This window comes from Seriola dumerili, unplaced genomic scaffold (genome assembly GCF_002260705.1).
Source record: "Seriola dumerili isolate Sdu_G_001 unplaced genomic scaffold, Sdu_1.0 BDQW01000291.1, whole genome shotgun sequence".
In the NCBI taxonomy this organism is placed as follows: Eukaryota; Metazoa; Chordata; class Actinopteri; order Carangiformes; family Carangidae; genus Seriola; species Seriola dumerili.
The window spans coordinates 3,238,241-3,257,575 of NW_019174546.1; the positions used below are offsets into that span (position 1 = coordinate 3,238,241).

General features: G+C 44.9%; 1 protein-coding gene across 1 annotated transcript in view; it reads left to right on the plus strand.

Annotated features, from left to right (window-relative positions):
* Positions 1-19,335, plus strand: part of skil (SKI like proto-oncogene) — a 29,131-nt gene that overhangs the window by 3,709 nt on the left and 6,087 nt on the right. The window contains exons 2-3 of the mRNA XM_022758117.1: positions 16,484-16,579; positions 17,291-17,379. Coding sequence (XP_022613838.1) covers positions 16,484-16,579; positions 17,291-17,379 — 185 coding nt within the window. The remainder of the gene's footprint in view (positions 1-16,483; positions 16,580-17,290; positions 17,380-19,335) is intronic.

Genomic DNA, 19,335 nt, shown 5'->3' on the forward strand with positions numbered 1-19,335 from the left:
ACCCCGGCTGCAGACCCCTTTCCCAGTGGCCCTTATTTACACACAGTGTCAGTGTGCACATTTACAAGCAGTTCATAGATTTACCGGAGAGCTCTGGGACCTCTAGAAGAGAAGAGACACAAACAAGGGGAGCCTTCTGGAAGTTTTTTTTCCCACTTTCTCCAATGGCTACTAGTCTCCCATATCCTGTTAGGAGTGTTTGGTTTGAAAAGGTGCAGTTAAAAACTCCAGGACTTGCTCTTTATAAACGGTGCTTTGTGCCCTGAGGCACTGCTACCATGTCTACTGATCCCTGCTATGTAAATAGAGTTTGCTAGACAGACGCCACCAACAGACAGCAACAAGCTGAAGCCTTATCTCAAGAGTTACTTTAGTAACTGACAGACAATGAGTTCATTTTGCCTACAGGGGCTGTGACGGACACTTGTACTTTCCACTGAGACAAGATCATGTGTCGTCATTTTTACTTTTTTTTTTTTTTTCCTGACAAGAAAGGAAGTAACAGAAATTCCAACTTGATGATCATACTCACCATCTTGTGAAATATCTTTCTTGCTGGAGGGACATTTTGTTTGTTTGGGTTTACGTGTGTGCATGACAGACCAGACAGCGGTGTATTACCAAACATCTGAATGACAAAATTGCCAGAAGTAGTCACTGGTTATATTAGGTCAAGTCATGTTTCGACACACAGAGATACTACCAGGTTATTTTTACTGTTTAATATGTAAACAATTATACGGCTATATAACTGGTGGTGCCTTTCGGTTTGATTGACCAGAGTCATAAATTCCCCTTAATTCATATGTCTAAGTTTAAAAAAAAAAAAGCTGTTATTTCCAAATAAGAAAAAAACATTTCAAACTGATATTTTAGTTATGTTTATGAAGACTAGTGAGCATAATCCCATGATAGAACGACACAGTGAACATAACTGTGTGCTGCTTATTTGCCTCAGCCTTGTTTGTAGCATTGTGCTGGCCCAGAGTCAGAAGTGTCAGACGGAGAGAACAGCCTTCCTCTGTCTGCCTCCCTGGCTGGGCTGACACAGTGGCTGCGGCACAGACGGCAGACAGCTGCATCTCTCTGGCTTCCTCTATTTGCTATTTGGAAACCAGTGACTTCATTACCACAGACCAGTGCAGCTGCGCTCTCTGGCTGTCTCCTGGGCTGTCTGCTCTGTCTGTCTGTCTGCTTGTCAGTCATTCTCTTGGGCTGTATCTAATTGGGTTTTGGCAGGCATGCTAATCGTTCACTGTGCTGCCTTTGCTATCTCTTCCTCCTCCCTCTACCTCTCCCCCTATCTTGACGTCAGTCTTCCATCTGCCTGCTTCTCTTGCGTTCATGTCCTCACGCATCTTGACTTTAGACTTCAGTTAACTTGGCCTTCAGTCTGCTCTTCACTCTGCTCATCATCATCATCATCATCATCATCATCATCTCTTTCTTTTAACTCAGACAGTTCTGTGTTGGCCACATGTGTCTGTAAACAGTCAATACCCCCTGGGCCCCAATCAGTGGACAGTAACAAAATAAGCAGCCAAATGACCCGATAAGTCGATCGTTACATAAGCAATAAGACCACTTGTGTGCGTCTGCAAGGCGGATGAGAAGAAAGCCAGTGGCTATTGATCGGGTCTCCGACCTTGATGGATGTGGCGAGTTGCCGGGTGACACGGACACTGAATAGAAGAGGAAATGGACCACGACAGGGAGGCAGGAGGAAATGGAAGAAGAGTGAAATGAGGAGACTCAGTTTCAGGGACCACAGCTGGTGTTGCATAAGTTCCCGTCTGTGTTAAGACATGTGCACCAGTCTCCCAAGTTAACCTCACCTCTGCCTCTGCTGTTGCCTGCCTTAATTTCTGTAACTCAGGCATCTGCCAGACAGAAGTAGCGTCAGTCACAGACACAAAAAGGGCATGTGTAGTCAGAAAACATACCTCTTCTTAGGGAGGAACACAAGCAAATAAGGTAAGGGTGTAAGAAGAGAAGTAGAGTATGAAAGTAAGAAAATGAGGGGGGAAGGCAAGGACGGTTTCGTCCGGCTGTTGTCTCCGTCACAAACTTCTTTACACTTTGGTTGTCTTCCATGAAACTAGCTGTATCAGCCAGGTTGGTACAGGGGGCTTGGGCCCCAGCTATTCTTTCCCTGAGTTGAAAATTAACCCCCCGACCTGAGCTAAACCACAAATCTAGTCTGGAACAGCCCTCTTGGTTGGCCAATCACGTGCTGGCTAGCTCGCATTTCCCCAGCTAACACTCTCCTTTGCCTCCCACCCCACCCCAAGACACATACACAAAATTTTATGTCTGTTTGTGCATTCTCCAAAGAACAATTATCCATTTATACTGAATACACAGCAGCTTCTTTGAACACTGGCCCAGAGTAACCTACAGTCTATCACGCCTGTATGTAGTTTGATGTGGAAGACTGTGTTCCCTGTACACAACACGCTGTGCTTTGGCCAGTGTTTGCTGCCTGTTGTAAAGGGCTAAATGGGGCCCCGCAAGGTAGGAGGGGCTTAGCCGAGGGGCCTCTGGTATGTCACCATCAGGTCAGTGCCAGTGTCAAAGCACCATAACGGCATTGGAGCTCATTGGAGGCACACCAAAGTCATTACTGTTCAGTCTCTTTCTTAAATTGATAAAAAATCTTCAAGTTTTTTTAGGATTCAGAACATTTGGTCATTGAACAAAATGGTCACAGGCCTCAGCCACAGTTCAGTTCACCACTGAAATTAGTTGCGCACCAGCTCACAGCTTTTCCTGTGCACTACAACCCCGCAGTTAAAAAATTTATCATTGGTTGGCCGCTGGTAATTTCCCACCCCAGCTGCAGCTTGTTATTTTTGACTGTTTCCTTGACTTGGGCTTTTTTTTCCCACCTCACCGCCAGAAGAAGAAGAAGATAATGTGCTGCTATGGGACTGATGTGGGCTAGCCACAGCAGCAGGCAGCAGAGATAGGTCAGTCCAGATACACTGGAGCCTGTGCCACATCTGCCAACAGTCTCATAGACTAAACAAACTGGTAAAGCCCCTCCCAGCCAATTGCCCTGTGGGCTTTAAAAGAGCCCTGGACTGACAGCCTGTTTGCATGTTCACTGTGCTCTGGCTGTCCCCGCTCAGGGTGTCAGACCAGTTTGTTTCTTTTAAGGAAAATGAAAGCGAGAACAAGTGAAAGAGAGAGAAATATAATGGGCTACAAGTTCAAACAAGACTGTAAGAAGAGAAAGTAGCTTGGATCGTAACATGTCTGACAAGCTTGCCTGGGTTGTTTTGCATGAGACTGGAATAATGAGGAGTCTTGGTATTAATTAATGGATGTGTTGATGAGAAGATTAACTGTCCACTATCTGGTCTCCCTGGGAGACAGTCAGACGAGCAGGTCGTGTGTGCGTTGGGGGGCAGGGAGTCGCAGGCGAGGGAGGTATACTGTAAAAGGACTGTGGGAGACTGCCAGCCTGTGCGTGTTGTGTGCAAGCAGAGAAAACGCGTTTGCATTTGAAAGACTCCTCTGTGCCGCCTTCCCGGTGGGAACGGTGATTAATGAAGATCTAAATGGAGAGACCCAGAGACGGCACTTTCCATAGGAGTACCATATACACAGCAGACACACACACACACACACACACACACACACACACACACACACACACACACACACACACCATATAGGCACTTAAACTCCCTCTCTCATATTTTCTCCCACAGCTCCAGTCTCCCAGACAGGGAGATAAACACAGGATATCAAAGGCGTGTCATGAGTCCCACTGGGCTGCCACCCGGTACATCCACAACACATTAAGCTCAGCCACTACACTGATCAATTATGCATGTTGCAAATACTGGGAAATAAGGGGAAAACAGCCAGTCTGTATGATTAAAGGAATCCCCATTTCTCCACTTTGCCAGTAATGTATTTGCGTTTTTGGTAATGGATCGTCATTTCCATATGGAAGCGATTCTGCTCGCGATTCTCGATTAAGTGTCCACGTTCTTTTGTCAAATGGTCCCATGTGCTTAATTGCACACAACAATGGCAGCCAGGTTAAGTGCTGCCGCGGCCCGTGCTAGTTTTGACCTTCCGCCTACGCTCCAGATGAAAGCAGAAAGCACAGCGATCCACTGTGAGATGCAAACTTGCCAAGCGTGGATAGGTGATTGCTTGTCCTGTTAGTCCTTTATTTTGCAGCCTCACCTTTGCTCCACTAACATCAAACTCCAACTGTTTCTTTCCCTTCGTCTGTTGGCTGCCGCTGAACCCTGTAAATCCTTATCTCACCAGGGGCCTGACGGATGTTGCTCAGGACAGGGCTGTAAAGTTAGCAACTGGGAAACAGACTGCATTAGTGAAGGTGAAACAAGTGACATTTTGCGGTTTGCTCAGACTTTCATCTCTTTCTGCCTCTTTCTGCCTCTGCCATGCTGAATGCTGATGTGTTTATCTCACCGCTATTCCCACCTGCAGTGACGCCGCTCGTGGGAATCATCTGTCTCCCTGATATTTCTTAGGGCAGACACACACATGCAAACACACAGTCTTCCTTGCCTCATATCCCTCAGGGGTCCGTACTAGCTCATCTAGATCCTGTAAATAGAGGACTTTTTCCCTCTGGAGCCTCCACAGTCCCACTGTATGTCTTTGCAGCATAAGATAATGTAAGTAGTAGAAAGTCCTCTAGGTCATTGACCTCCAGATGCAATTAATTAGATAAAAGCTTTCATAAAACATATCTTATTTATTTTAATTTGAGTCTACTTCAGCTATGCCTAATTAAGGGCTGCATGTGTTGAAGCTGGTGAGTGCACTTCAGCATCCTTGCATGCAAGCTAATAGTCAAGTCCTCTATAACTGTGGCCAAGCAGCAGAGCGGTGTGTGCTTGTGTGTGCAGCTCTTGTCGAGCATGTGGTACTGATTCTTTGCGTGTCCAGCTCTTTTTCTGGCTTCACTGTTGCTCATATTAAAACAGCCTTGCTGCTGGGGCGACTTTGCCAGCATGGAGCCTTATTACCCTTGACTTTATCCTTTGAAGAGTGAAGCATTGCCTTGTGGTTCACAGTCTGGCTACATTTTAACCAGTTCCTGTGACAAGTGCACTTTGTTATGCCAGATATTTTCTTTGTCATCGCTATGAAATTGTACTGGCTGAGACGCATCCTGATACCAGATGAGGCCATATGTACAGTAGTTCTTAATAAAAAATGAGTCATGTTGAGGAAGAAAAAAAAAATCTATCCTCCAGACAGAAGAAGGTACATTTTCGGTTGCCTTTTCTTTTAGCTGCTTTGGCCGACAGCCTCATTTCTATTCTGAAAAGCCTCACTTCGTCTTGCTTCATAAAATGATGAAAGTTGCTGTTGAAAATTTAAATCCAAAAGTCAAACTTTTTGAGCTTGTGTCATCTGAGGTGAAACCCCAGACTGTGACATGACCGTGTCCATATGATGACATCTCTTATCAGACAGATGACACGCACACAAATAACACACAGCAGCACGGGATACAGCGCAGATGACACAGTCCACAGTTCATGATTAAAGGAAGTCAGAGGGTCAAACACAGTCAGAAACACAACCACGATCACCACCACCAGCCACTTCCTCCAGTCACCACGCCAACCCTATCCTGCTGCGTGAGTCACGGTGCTCCATCAGTGCTGCGGTCTGCGCTCCACTCATCAGCGTCACTGTGGAGCCAGGACAAAGATTTATCACCGTCCCGGTCTCTCACTCAGTCTGTTTGATGTACGCCCAGGTGTGTTCACTTAGAGCTCTGACTCAACCGTAATGACATTTACCAAACCCAGCCGTGCTTTGCTTGGGCTGTTGTCAAGCTTGCCTCAGACAGTGACTGTTTTAATGAAGGAAGTCTGGTGATCAAGTGTGTGGACTGTGGGTTCACCTGTCATAGGCTTTGGTGTATTAATATCAGTACAGCCTGGATGGAAGTGAATAGCAGCCTCAGGCCAAACGCTGGTAGATTTATCTGTGTGTTCAATATTCAAGTTCTTTTTTTTTTTTAATAATTCAGATTTGGGCAGATTAAAAGTAAATGTCTCTCGTGAATTCTTCAGTCCACGAGCCATTGTGAAAGTAGAGAGAATGGTCTTCAGAAACTTGTTTTTGAAAACCTGAGAGAAAGAAAAAGAGATGGAAGGAGAGGCAAGGTAGCCGATGGATTTGCATTACAGGAGCTGTGTGTGTGTGTCTGTCTGTGTGTTTGTGTTTGTGTGTGGGAGAGACAGGCGAGCCCGAGGGGCCTGGACAGCAAAGCCAAGCTGCCCATGCAGAGACGAGCAGTAGAGGCTTCAAACAAGCTCCTGCATGTAATATGGATGAGACCAGAGCTCCCAGCAGAACAGGCAGAGGACCCAGGGCCTGTTTGGATTTAACTGTCTCTCTTTCCATGTGTCTGTGATATATTTTACCCTGCAGGGCATTTTGGCCAGGTGGAGCTCTGTCTTTGTAGTGCTGGAACTGTATCATGGGTCAGCCTTAACACTCGCCAAACCCCCCACCCCCCCACCCCCCAAAACCTCCTGCCTCGTTGCAGACAGTGACAACCAACCAAGCATTGACATTTACTGCAGTATTCCACATCACAGCAGAGCAGCCTCCTGTGCTGAGGAAGAAGTAAACAAACCTCAGATCGATATATGACTGCATACTGGGTCTAGTAAAGAGGGGATTTTAGGCAGGGCAACTCTTGCATTAACACGTTAAAGCACTCACTTATTAAAGTGTGATGCTTATTTTTATTTAGACTTGTGTTTTAGAGATGCAGCACAAGAATTGAGAGTTTTTTATTTCCAACTTTCACCGCGAAACATTAGCTAATTTTAGCGTCTGATTGCTTTAAGACTCGTCCTAAAATGACAATCAGGCCAAATTATGATGAGGTTGCTGTTATTGGGTCTTATTTAGTTACAGAGTGGCTGTTAGAGGCAGGCTTCAGCATGCATTTTAAGGCATTTTAGTAGATGCTGTGTAATTTATTGCAAACACAGAGGGTCGGGCAGTGTCTCCATTTTGTGTTTCTCTCTCTCTCTCTCTCTCTCTCCCTCTCTCTCTCTCTCCCCCTCTCCCACCCTCCCTCTCTCTCTCCCTCTCGTGATAGCAGTGCATTGCTGGCTTGCTGACAGCCTCTCTCGGCTTTCAGTCTGCTTAGCAACGCTCGTCCTCTCTGCAGCTCTCTCACTCCCCTCTGTCTCCAAGCACTCCGAGTTGTTTCATCCATTTGAATAGTAAGCCGAGTTCCCTTATATAGAAAACCCAGGCGGCTCATTTGCGTTTTTTGTGGTGGGTAGCGTGTGCATCCCTAATTGCGGATTTGAACTAGTAACCTACCTCCAAACAGTGTCCCGTGGCAGCAAGCTTCTCTAGAGACCTTCTTTTTGATTTTTAGAGATGGCAAAGCGCACGCACACTGGCCCAGATGAAGCTCAGATGATGAGTAGAGTCATCCTCAGACAAGACAAGGGCCCACTGGCCTCATTCTCAGCCGATGTGTCCTCCTGGGAGCATGAAGTGTGTCTGCTCGTGTCTGTGTGCGTATTTGTGCATGGACAGTTTGCTTGCAGGAAGACTACGTCATTCTCCTCATCCTCCTACACTGCTGTTTGATGGAGCTGTTGTTTGATGGGATGTCTGTTTACTTGCATGTTCATCTGTTTCTTGTGTGTGTGTGTGTGTGTGTGTGTGTGTTTGTGTCTGTGTCTGTCTGTCTCCTGGCCTGGTTGACTCACATAGGTGAGCTCTGGCAGCTTTGGTAATTAACGCTCTGGGAGGGGGGGAGGGGGGGGGGGTAAGGAAAGTAGAGCACACACACACACACGCTGAGCTGTTGTACTAGAGACAGTTAGCGGCACATGTGTATACATATAGAACGCTCTCTTGCACATGGATGATTTTTAAATGCCCTTCACTGACTCAAAGACGCTCCATTTTTCTTGTGCGCGCGGGTGTGTGTGTGTGTGTGTGTGTGTGTGTGTGTGTGCGCGTGCGTGCGTGCGTGTGGGATGAACATCGCTCGCCACATTTTGAAACAGGCCTGTAGAGCTTCATTATTAAACCTGAATGACATCTTGGTGGAAGAGAAGATGAGGGGCAGATTTCATATGGATTTTAAGAGTCAGGACCATTATTCCCTCATAATATTTCTCTGAGCGTGAAGTGAGTCGGTAACAGAGAGCACACACTTTTCACTTTTTGCCCTGTGTTACAGCAGCTGAGAGGGCAAACAGGAAATTTCAGATATCACAAATCTCTCACCCTCCGTACTGAGTCTCTCACAAGGCTGAATCATATTTCCTTTCTCATATAGCTGCATGAGTGTGGTGAAAATTATCTTATTTTACGATGTACTTGTCTGTTCGTGGCTGTTAATCACAGAACCTGAGGTTGATGACTTGAAGCGTCACACAATTCAGCTGTACTCTATGCTTCTGATGCAGTGTCTGAACTATTTACAATTACAGCACCACCTTTTGAGTAATGTCTTTAAATTGCCTTTTTGGCTCCAATAGTTGCATGTGTCATTATTGAGCAGTTGATCATGTAGCATATGTCACATTACCATTTGAAGTTACCAGCATTCAATGTGATGTCTTGAAGTCGCTTATTTTGCCTGAAATAAAGTCAAAAGATTCCTGCAGAAACCAGAGTTTCGAGCTTGATAAATGACTTAAATGATTAATGACCAGAGTTACAATGGATTAATTTTCTGTCAACCAGTTAATCGATCTGCCCTAATTGTCTCCATGATCATTATGGCAAGTGGAAGCATAATAATACTCAGTCATGTAGCTGTAGTAAGATTTTAAAACAAGGTTAGGTTCCAGCTGAGGGACTAAATCATGGTGGAAGGATTTTATGTAGTATTACAGCTAGAATAATTAGCCAGGAAATTAATTTTGTACATTCATTAAGGAAAAGGGTAAAAAAAATACACGGGTTCTAGCCTCTCAAGTGTCGACATTTGGTGGTTTTCTTAATCTTCTTTGATCGTAAAGTGAATAAAATTGGGTTTTGGACTGTTAGTCAGACAAAACAAGACATCTGGAGATGTCACGCTGAACTCTAATGGACTGAATTTTTTTGGAATGAAATTTTTTTTTTAAAATATTTTGTGATATTACATAGCCTAAACAATGAATCAATAAATCCAGAAGTCTTTTTCCTTCACAACCTCTCTGTTGTAGATGGTGTTTGTGTGTGACGTGGGGGTGGGGGTTACCTTAGCCCGTGTGGCCTAGTGTATTTCAGTCAGACAATTTGTCCATTCATGAGGTAACATTATTACAACCCACCTCATGTACTGCTGTGAATATAGACTAGAGACCTCCGCCTGGGATTTGACTGTGAAACATGAGAAACATGAGTGGGGAGAGAAAGAGAGAGAGGAGATGAATAGAAAAATTGATCGAGAGAGCTTAAAGAGGCTGCGTTTTATGGGAAGGATCATAGAGAAATTCTGCAGCTGGTTTCCAAATTAAACTCCTGTCTGTGGTAAAACTACAGTGGGTGGACAGTAGATTGTGAGTACATTCATTCGAGGGAGATTCCTCACTCACATCACTTTTATAACTGACTTCATTTTCTCCCATAGACTTCCAGTAACTGTTTCTCTGCTGGGTCCCATTGGCTCCAGCTATCAAGGCCGTGGTGTGTGGATTGTAAAATGGCTGACTGGAGCTGTAGCTATAGAGGAAGGAGCTCAACATGTTGGCAGGGAGGGGAAAGGCTGTGCGTGCGTGCGTGCGTGCGTGCGTGCGTGCGTGCGTGTGTGTGTGTGTGTGTGTGATGACTGTCTAGACAAACTGCCCATGTGACGCAAAAATGTGCCCAAGGCCTGAAGCCAAAGCAAGTCGGGAATGAACCTGTCCTTATCTCTCTGTGTGTGTGTGTGTGTGTGTGTGTGTGTGTGTGACTCTGGCATGACTAGTCTGGCTGATGCTTATCATTGTGCTTGTCTAGCTCTGCTGTTTGTGTTTGGAAAGAAGGAACAGGTGTGTGTGTGCGCGTCTGAGTGGAGGCACAAACAGACAGACAGTCACATGTTGTCTCTTTGTCTCCTCATTTGTCTTGGCTGTCTGCCGGACCTTTATTTTTTTTTCTCCTTCCTTTCCTGTTTCCCTCTGTCACCTGTTTGTCTAACCGTCCACCTGTCAGACCTGTCCTCATCTGTGCCCTGTTTTATTATCACATATCTATTTGCTCAAGCCTGAAGCGAAAGAAAAATAAGTTGAGTAATCTCCCTCTCAGCACATATAGTAAGAAATATATTTCTTCTTCTTTTAAGCGCTGAAGTGAAGGGTCAAACACATTGAACAGTGTGAGCTGAAGACAAGAGATTATTGTTGCCTCTTGACTTGAAATTAGCGAATAATGAGCTCTTCATGGAAAATATACTTGACTTTTTACTATTATTCCATGATGCACAAGTATAACTGACGACTTGAACACAGCAACAGCAACCAGCAAGTCATGAACTGAACATGTACAGTTTCATTTTAGTGCTGAGTTAATGAGTTAAGAAAAAAAAAAAGTGTATTATTTTAAATACCCCATTTTGCTGCCTGGTTCCCTTGTGGGCTGTTATTGATTTGGCTTCTGAAACAAAGTGCGGCTTATTGGATTAAGACCTCCATATAAAGGCCTCTAGTGTGTGTGTGTGTGTGTGTGTGTTTGGGGGGGGGGCAGGTGTGACCACCAGAGCTCTGGGTCCTAGTAAAACACATATATAACCAGATCCCAAAGATTTATAGGTGAGATCTTAACTGCAAGCAATCACATTGAGGATACACATAGATCAACTTTTGGGGGAAGTTTGAAGAGAGGAGGGTGAGTTTAAAGTGAAGACAGGAGACATAAATTAATTTCCATCAAGAAGCTTCAATATCTTGTTGCATGGTTTGGCCAGGAAGTATATATATCCACGTATCTGTAGCTCGATCTTTGGCACAGTTGACGACTGCAGCAGAACAGGATGTGGTTTAGAAACAGACAGGGCGTGACTGACTGTCTCTGTGAGTGTCTGTGTATGTGTGTTCCTATTTTCCTCCCTCACTGTCTGAGGCCGAATGAAAAGGCACCCAAATAAAGGCTGTTTTACTTCCTCCTGAGAGAGGAAATAGGAGAATGAGCTGCATTACTCCATCCTCATCTGCTGCCTGCCGCTATCCCCTGCCCTCTCCCTCCCCTTCTTGAATGCCAGGCGCATGAATGGCTCGGGGGGGGGGGGGGGGATGGGTGGTACAGTTATGTTTTTGTGAACCCCTCTCTGTTTCTGCCCCAGGAGTGAGATTGTGGCGGTTGCCTGGGGTTTGTTTCAGTTTTCATACACGACCACTGATGCCTGAGTTTCAGCAGATGTGAAGACAATTGGGCCCAACAGCGTTTATGTTTTGGGGCGCAGAGACGATTTCAAATAGATTTTAATAACGCACTAACACACAAACACACATTCACACACAAACACACAGGCCTGCTGCTCTGGGATGAAAGGTCAGGCTAAAGCTTGCGCACTCTTTATTGTGCCCTAGATAAGATTTTCCATAAGGCTTGTTGAGACTAGTTGTATTTGTATGTGTGTGTGTGTGTGTGTGTGTGTGTGTGTGTGGGTGTGGGTGTGGGTGATTGTGTGTGATTGTGAGTGTGTGTTTTATATCCTGGGCAGGGTTTTACAGTTTTAGAATTTCTGCAACAAATTCTCTCTCAAGAATCAATTCATGCTGCCAGCTTAAAAACAACAGCATTACCCATCCTGGGAATGTATTTAGGGCCGCCGCTAATGATTATTTTGATTATCATTTAATTGTTATGTTTGTAAAATGTCAGAAAATAGTGACAAATGCCTTTCAAGTCCAAGGAGACGTGGAAACGTCTTGTATTGTTCTATCAACGGCTCAAAATCCAAGCAGAAATGAATCAGCTCTACCTGTATCTCCAAAATGTTCTCATGTCATCGGTCTTAGGAAAGGTTTGTTCACAGATCTCCCTGCTAAATGTGTTTTTTTGTTTGTTTGTTTTTTTTTGCTCCTAAATTTTTCAAAGTAAGATTTGCTGCATGGAAAATGCATCACTTCAGTGTATGTATGTATGTGTATGTGTGTGTGTGTGTGTGTTGAGGTGGACGGTCCTTGTATGTGTTTTATTATACATGTATGGAGACAGCATGTGTATTTATAGCCAAGAGTAACTGTGTGTGTGTGTGTGTGTGTGTGTGTGTGTGTGTGTGTGTGTGTGTGTGTGTGTGTGTGTGTGTGTACACTGAGACGGCAGTCATCTGGAGTGTCCACGTGACTGAAGTGAAGAGACGGAGGGGGGAGGAGGAGGAGAGCTTGACCTCGGACTTGTTTGCACTCTGCGTGGCAGTGTGTCAGTCTGTGTGTGTCTGTGTGTGTGTGGGTGTGTTTGTATGTGTGTGTCTTGATATTTCTACCTTTTAGCTTAGATACATATAAATGACTCCAATAGTAGACTTAGGATGGAAAATTCCTTTTGTCGTCTGTTAGGATGAGCAGAGACTGTCAATTACTGAAAGAGATTCACTTATATCCTCAGAGGTTTTCTGCTAAAAAAAACAAATTGGGTGACTGTCAACTTTTTTTTGAATTTGAAAGTCTTCACCCCAGTCAGAAACTCTACTTGAATGATATGGTGGCACTTTCACTAGCACAGCCAATTATGAAATCTAATGCTCTGAGCAGAGTTTAATTTCTATCTTAAAATTGAAAAAAAAAAAACCTCATCTAATTGCAAAGTGCACAAGCTTAAAATGACAATTTTTTTTAGATTACTGTTCACACAAGCTTACACGAGAATGTCTGCCTCCATTTCAAATGTCCCTTTGTTGTTCATTTTCCAGCTAAAATGAGAATAGAGGCAACAAGTATGCCTAGTGTAAATTGGATGTTAGTGCTTTGCAGTGGGAAGCACAGATGGAGTTCACGGTAGAAATACAGCTTCCGCTGAAATGCATTTACTCTCCGCCTGCGTTTGCCAGACTGTGTATGGTAATGTACGGTCATAGATGTCTGTGTAGTGGAGTGGCGCTTGTTATTGTTGGATTTAGCAGCACTCAGGCTACACAGACACAGGAAAGAAAACACTTTCTGCTCCATTAATGCGTCTGTTGTAGAAATGTCATGTGTGCTAATGGCGGGGCGACTAAACTGAGGCTGTAGAAATGGGTCACAAAGTTCACGTGGCCGTGTGTGTCTAGGGCAGCGTGTTTCATGTAGCTGTGTGTAGTGGTGGGGTGAAGTGTGTGTGTGTGTGTAGCTGCAGTGGCAGGCAGACTGCTGGTGATTAGGAACAACAGGGCAGAGTTCAGCTGAGCGAGTGTGTGGAATGCTAATCCACATTGTCATAAGGCGAGCTTCAGCCTGACAAAGGACTGGAGACATAGTGGTGATAGGGGCTGTGTGTGTGTGTGTGTGTGTGTGTGTTTATGTGTGTCGCAGAAGCAAACCACATTAGAGAGGTGCTTCATTACTGCAGATTAAGCCCAAGTCACAGCATGGTGTGTGTTAATAAAGCACATTGGGGGGTGGGAAGGTGGAATGGACGAGAGAGAGATGGGCAACAGGAGGAGAGGAAAACAGTTGTGTTGTTGAAACGTGCAAACGTTTGCACCCGCACACATTCATTAAGGCATACAGAGCGCAGAGCAGCAGGAATAACGAGCAGGGGTGTGTGGGTGGTGGGCGTTAAGCTGTCAGGTAAGCAGGAATTACAGGGAGAGACACAGGCAACCATTAATGGAACACACACACATGTATGTGGACACACACTCGCACATACACACAAATACACCTATTGACAAACAGCATCTTTAACTCTTTGTCTAAGTGGTTCCTGCAGGCAAATACACACATGAACCAACACGGTCTCACAATTTCTTTATAGTTCTCACACACACACACACACACGCATGCACACACGCGCGCGCGGTGTCCCACCTTTTAACGAGCTGTCAGTTGTCTCATCAGCACAGCATCTGTTGTCGTGGGGGTCAAGCAAATGAAAGACCCCTGGACGAACTGGTGTTAATGTCAGTTTGGCCCCGTGCTCTCCACAAACAAACACACACACAGAGGGAGTGACCGATTTGAGATTAGGGATGTATACTATGTATAGTAGCAAGTAACTTCAACACACACACACACACACACACACACACACACACACACACACACACACACACACACACACACACACACACACACACACACACACATTCAGACAACCTTGATATTGGAGGAAATCCAGCTGACAGGGGCCCAGCTCACCTCCACACCACTGCAGTGGGTTTATTGTTGTTTCTGTCAATTCTCCTCCCTCTGTCCCCTCCTTCCCTCTATCTCTGCCCTGTCCCATCATCCCACTCTCTCTCTCCCTCCCTCCCACCTTCCCTTCCTCTCAGTGCTGCAGTGCTGCCTTCTGGAGAAAAAAAAAAAAAGGAAAAAACACCAACCACAAGCGCTCATAAACGGACAAGCCCCCCTTCTATGTACACACACACACACACACACACACACACACACACACACACACACACACACAGAGACACACCTGGCTATGCATATGGCTCCAGCCTTTTACATTTGCATGCACATGCTCATTCATCCATGTCCTTGTAAATAAGGGACTGTCCCCTACATACACTACACACGAATTGACAGGCTCTCAAAACAGTACTACTGGTACTTGCTTTTTCTTTGTTTCTTTTTCGTGACAAAACAGGAAGGGTTACTGAAATGGGAGCAGATGCAGACAATCTTTCAGTCTCTGAGAACGTCAAATCCGTACAATTTAGAAGCAGGAACCAGCCAATATTGGGTATTTTTTTGCTTGATAAATGCCTTCAACAATAAATCACTTGTCAAAACGTTGAACCGTTCCATTAACAGTATAGAAATTTGTATAGCAAAAGAAGTTTGTGTGTGTGGAGGTGTAATGTGCATGTTTTGGTATGCAAACAGGGCAGTATCTGGGTACACGAGACAGCAAGTGATTTCGAAATGTGATGATTAAATAAGTACATTTGAAAATGAGCAAATAAAAGATGTATTGTACTGTAATGCTGCTGCTGGAGCTGTAGCTGACATGAATGTTGGGTGGGTGATACCTGACTGTCACAGTAATTTGCCCGTATTGTTCTGAGGCTGTTTACCTCTGGTAATGACAGTGGTTCTTAGCAGATACCGCTCAGACGAAAATCCTGTAGTCCAGCTGACAGCTGATGAAAGGCTGTCTGTTTATTATTCACTGTGTCCGACTGTGTGTGTGTGTGTGCATTCCTACTAGCTTTAAAAGGCTAGTAAGTCAATTATTGATGCTTTCTACAACCTCTATCTCTCTTACTTTCTTCCTCCTGCCCTCCGCCTTTGCACTTCTCCTCATGGATTCTCACTCTTCCTCTATCCGCTTTTTTTTTTCTCCTACATCCCCTTTTCCTCCCACCTTCTCCTCTCAATCTCTACACCTCCCATCTCCATCCTCTCTCTCTCTCTCTCTCTCTCTCTCTCTCTCTCTCTCTCTCTCTGTTGCGGGGTTCTACCTAGTGGTTCACATTGCGATGCTTGTTCCTCTGGTGCCTGCGCTACATGTCAGTTCGGTTGTGTGTGTGTGTGTGTGTGTGTGTGAACTGCAGGCAGCCTGTGTGTAGTGTCAGGCCTGTCTGCCGTAGATAAGCATCAACTCCATCAGCCTGTGGCCTCTCGCTGAGCGTGTCCTGGATTTGCTCAAAAAACACACACATACACAGTCCGACACACACAGACGCACAACTACAGGCAGCGCCAGCAGTGTTTATTTGAACACACATGGCGCAGAGGGTACGGAGCTGACACAATGAATCATAAACATTCACCACACACACACATATATATACATCTTCACTAGAGAGGCTGGCTCCAATCATGTTGCATGTCTAACAATGAATCACATGCACAGAAGCACATAATGACAGGCAATGTTGTAGCCATGTTGACTATCAGCGTGGCTTTTCTTGTGTTTTATTCATAGACCCTCCTCAGTGGTCTCATTCAGTCTCTACTCTTACGCTTATCGACTTCACTGCCGCCTTTCTTCTCTCCGACACTGTATTACGGCTGGCCCAGGCCGTAGCTCACTTGTGCTGTTCTCTTTGAATGCCATTTGTCTCCATTTTCTATCTCTTAGATGTCATTTGTCTCTATTTCCTATCATTTAAATGTCATTTGTCTCTATCGTTCCCCTCTGTGACAACGGTGCCAGTTGTAATTTTTTTCTCTCCACTTTCTTCCTCTCGTTCCCACGCTCCCTGTCAAGAGTGTGCATCATATTAATTGTTCAGAGTATTCGAACAAATGTTTTCTGTGCTATCTCTGTGCTCTCTTTTGTCTGTTTGACCTTGGTGTGTGTGTGTGTGTGTGGTTGTGTTTGTCTGTCTCTGTGTTTAAACCGCCGCCTCTTTCTCCATGTGTTTCAGAAGGCAGTGGAGGAGGAGGAGAACCAGGTGAGGAAACCCTCTGCAGACCTCTGCTCACCCAGCGGCAAGCAGGCCGATCCCGACCCTGCGAGAAAGGTCAGTCGTCGGTTCTCCCCTGGCATCCATCCACCAATCTCTCCATCATTTCCTCTACCGCCCCAGCATCCCCCTTCTGTCTTCCCCCTCCCCCTCCTTTACACACAGGTCAGCTCTCAGGGTCACCACCCCCACTGACAGACACACCCCCTGTTCACCCATTCATAGCGGCACACTTCTCCTCTCTGACCTGTCAGGGATATATTCATACAGCTGCTGAAAGGCTCTGCTGTCCACCTCCCCCTGTCACTGCACACACACTGACTTTACATGCACATGCAGGGAAGACACTCTTTATCATGATTGTCTTTTTCCTCCAACGCACACACACAAACGCACTCTCACACACTCTCACACACTCTCAGCTGACGCCTGATGGATGATCCCTCATCCACATGTATGCATGCATGTATTAGCTTTATTAGATTATGACAGCGAGAGTGCCATGTGTAGTACAGCACATTCCCCTCTCCACCTGCTGTTTCTCTCCGTGTATTCATGTCTCTGCATGTGTGTGCATGCGTGGGCATGCATCTGATTGCCACGGTGATAATTCACCTATTCAACAGCAAAATTGAATGCAAAGATCAATGAATGGATGGAGGAGCAGCCATTGTGTGCCTTTGTTTCTGTAACACAATAGGCATAAAAAAAACAATGTTACTATGGTGTGTCATATTTATGTGTGTGTGGTGTTTTTGTTTTCCACAGGGGAAACCATCTCCACCTACTCTGATGTTCAACCGCCTTTTCTCGGACATTAAGGAGGAGCCAGGACACCCCACCCTGGTCCATCCCAGGTACTACATCATATTAATTTTGATGAAACAGCATTGATACACCATTTTATGATTGTATTATTGGTTGCATTATTTTTATTATGGATTTATCTATAGGTTCATTTTTCATTCATTTCATTCTGTTTAAAAAAAGAAAAAGAAGAACGACCCCCACATCAGAGTCTAACCTGACGTTTTATGTTGTCTGACATTCAGTCCATAACCCAAAGTCCCAAAGTCTACAGATTGTTAAAATGGTGATAAAATGCCATTTACAATTTCTCTAATCCCAAAATGATGTCTGCACTTTGCTTGTTTTGTTTGACCAACTGTCCAAAACCTAAAGATATTCAATTTACTGTCATATATGACATAGAAAAGCAACAAATTCCCACATGTGAAAAGTTGAAACCAGCGAATGTATGGCGTTTCTGCTTGAAAAATAAATGAAACAAATAATTGATTATCATAATTGTTTTTTGAATAATCTTAATTGATTAATTGACTAATGATTGCAGCTCTATGTAGTCCACTTTTGCCTTGTGTATTTCCAGAAAAGTGCTGTGGATGTGACTGATTTTGTTGTAGGAATAGGATTATTTGCTTCTAAATTGTTTAAATTTGTTGTTTAGTCCTAGAGAACCTCCTCTCCCTTCCTCTTCCTCTTTTCTTTCCTAAAGCCCTTGTTTCTTCTCTACTGGTTCTCTTTTCCTCCCTCCATCCCTCCCCAGAGCACACCAGCCGGTGTTTGGATGTGGAGCTCCGATAGCTCACGCAGTAATCTGACCCAGATTAAAAGATGGAATTAGATGGTTTATGGCGCCATAGCTACACGTGACTGCCCTGACATACTGACTGTGTCGAGGCCGGCAGACGTCAGGCCAGACTAAACTATAGCAGGATTAGGGTTCCGGTCACCTGTCAGCATTACTGGACTGATACACTCCCAAACCAGTCAGGACTCACACAGACCGGTTTGGAGCACGTCGGTTGCATTGCAGCGTTAGTAATAATGAAATGCTCTGCTACAGCCAAACGTCGTGCTAGACAGCCACAGCACTTAACGTCCTATTTGGGTTACTACCAACATCCATTAGCTGTACACTTGTCAAATACGAGCCAAGCTTACATTATTCAATCACATCTTTGGCGTTTCATGTGAAGGAGTTTGAGATTCTCATTCGGGCGAGCAGGCAGAGCTTCATTTCCACCCAGAGAAGAGGAAGCAAGGCTTGGTTGGTAGTGCTGTAGTTTTTCAGGCAGAGCCCCACTGTGCTGTCATGCTTAACCTAGTTCACAGCTCCGGCCTCAGCTCTGTCTGGAGGGGACTGTTGGTGGGGGAGGGGTTCAAAGCTTCTCTTCTCTTCTCTTCTCTTCTCTTCTCTTCTCTTCTCTTCTCTTCTCTTCTCTTCTCTTCTCCTTGCCTCTCTCCTCGCCTCTCTGTCTCTTTCTATTTCTCTCTCTCCTTCTTTCCCTCCCTTCCCACCATGCAGCCAGGAATAGACAGATAGTGTTGGCTCAGTGGCTTCAGTGCATCTCCAGGCACTATCTCTCTCTCAGTTGTACCCACTACCTGGACATTTGTGATAAGCTGAAGGTCTGTTTAGGCTGAGATCCTGTAAACACCCGATAAGAAATATTAATATTCCACACGGTGTTTTCAGCTCCTGTCTTCAGATGGTGCAGTTACTCGAGGCTAAAACAGTCACCAAATGACTTGTTTTATTGCTGTGTTTCATCTGTGTGTTACCGTTGCAGAGGTAAAATGGCCATTTGCAGGTGTATACTCAGAACTCTTTATGGTCTTTACTGCAAAGACAGAAGTATGTTAAAAGTGACACTGCTGCCATTATGACTAGAATAAAGAAGACAAGACAAAACAGCATCCCCCACCTTTGTGCGATCAAGGGGAACTAGAAGTTGAAATAAAATCACTTTCCAGTGGTATTTTATGTAAAAAAAAAATAAAAAAATAAA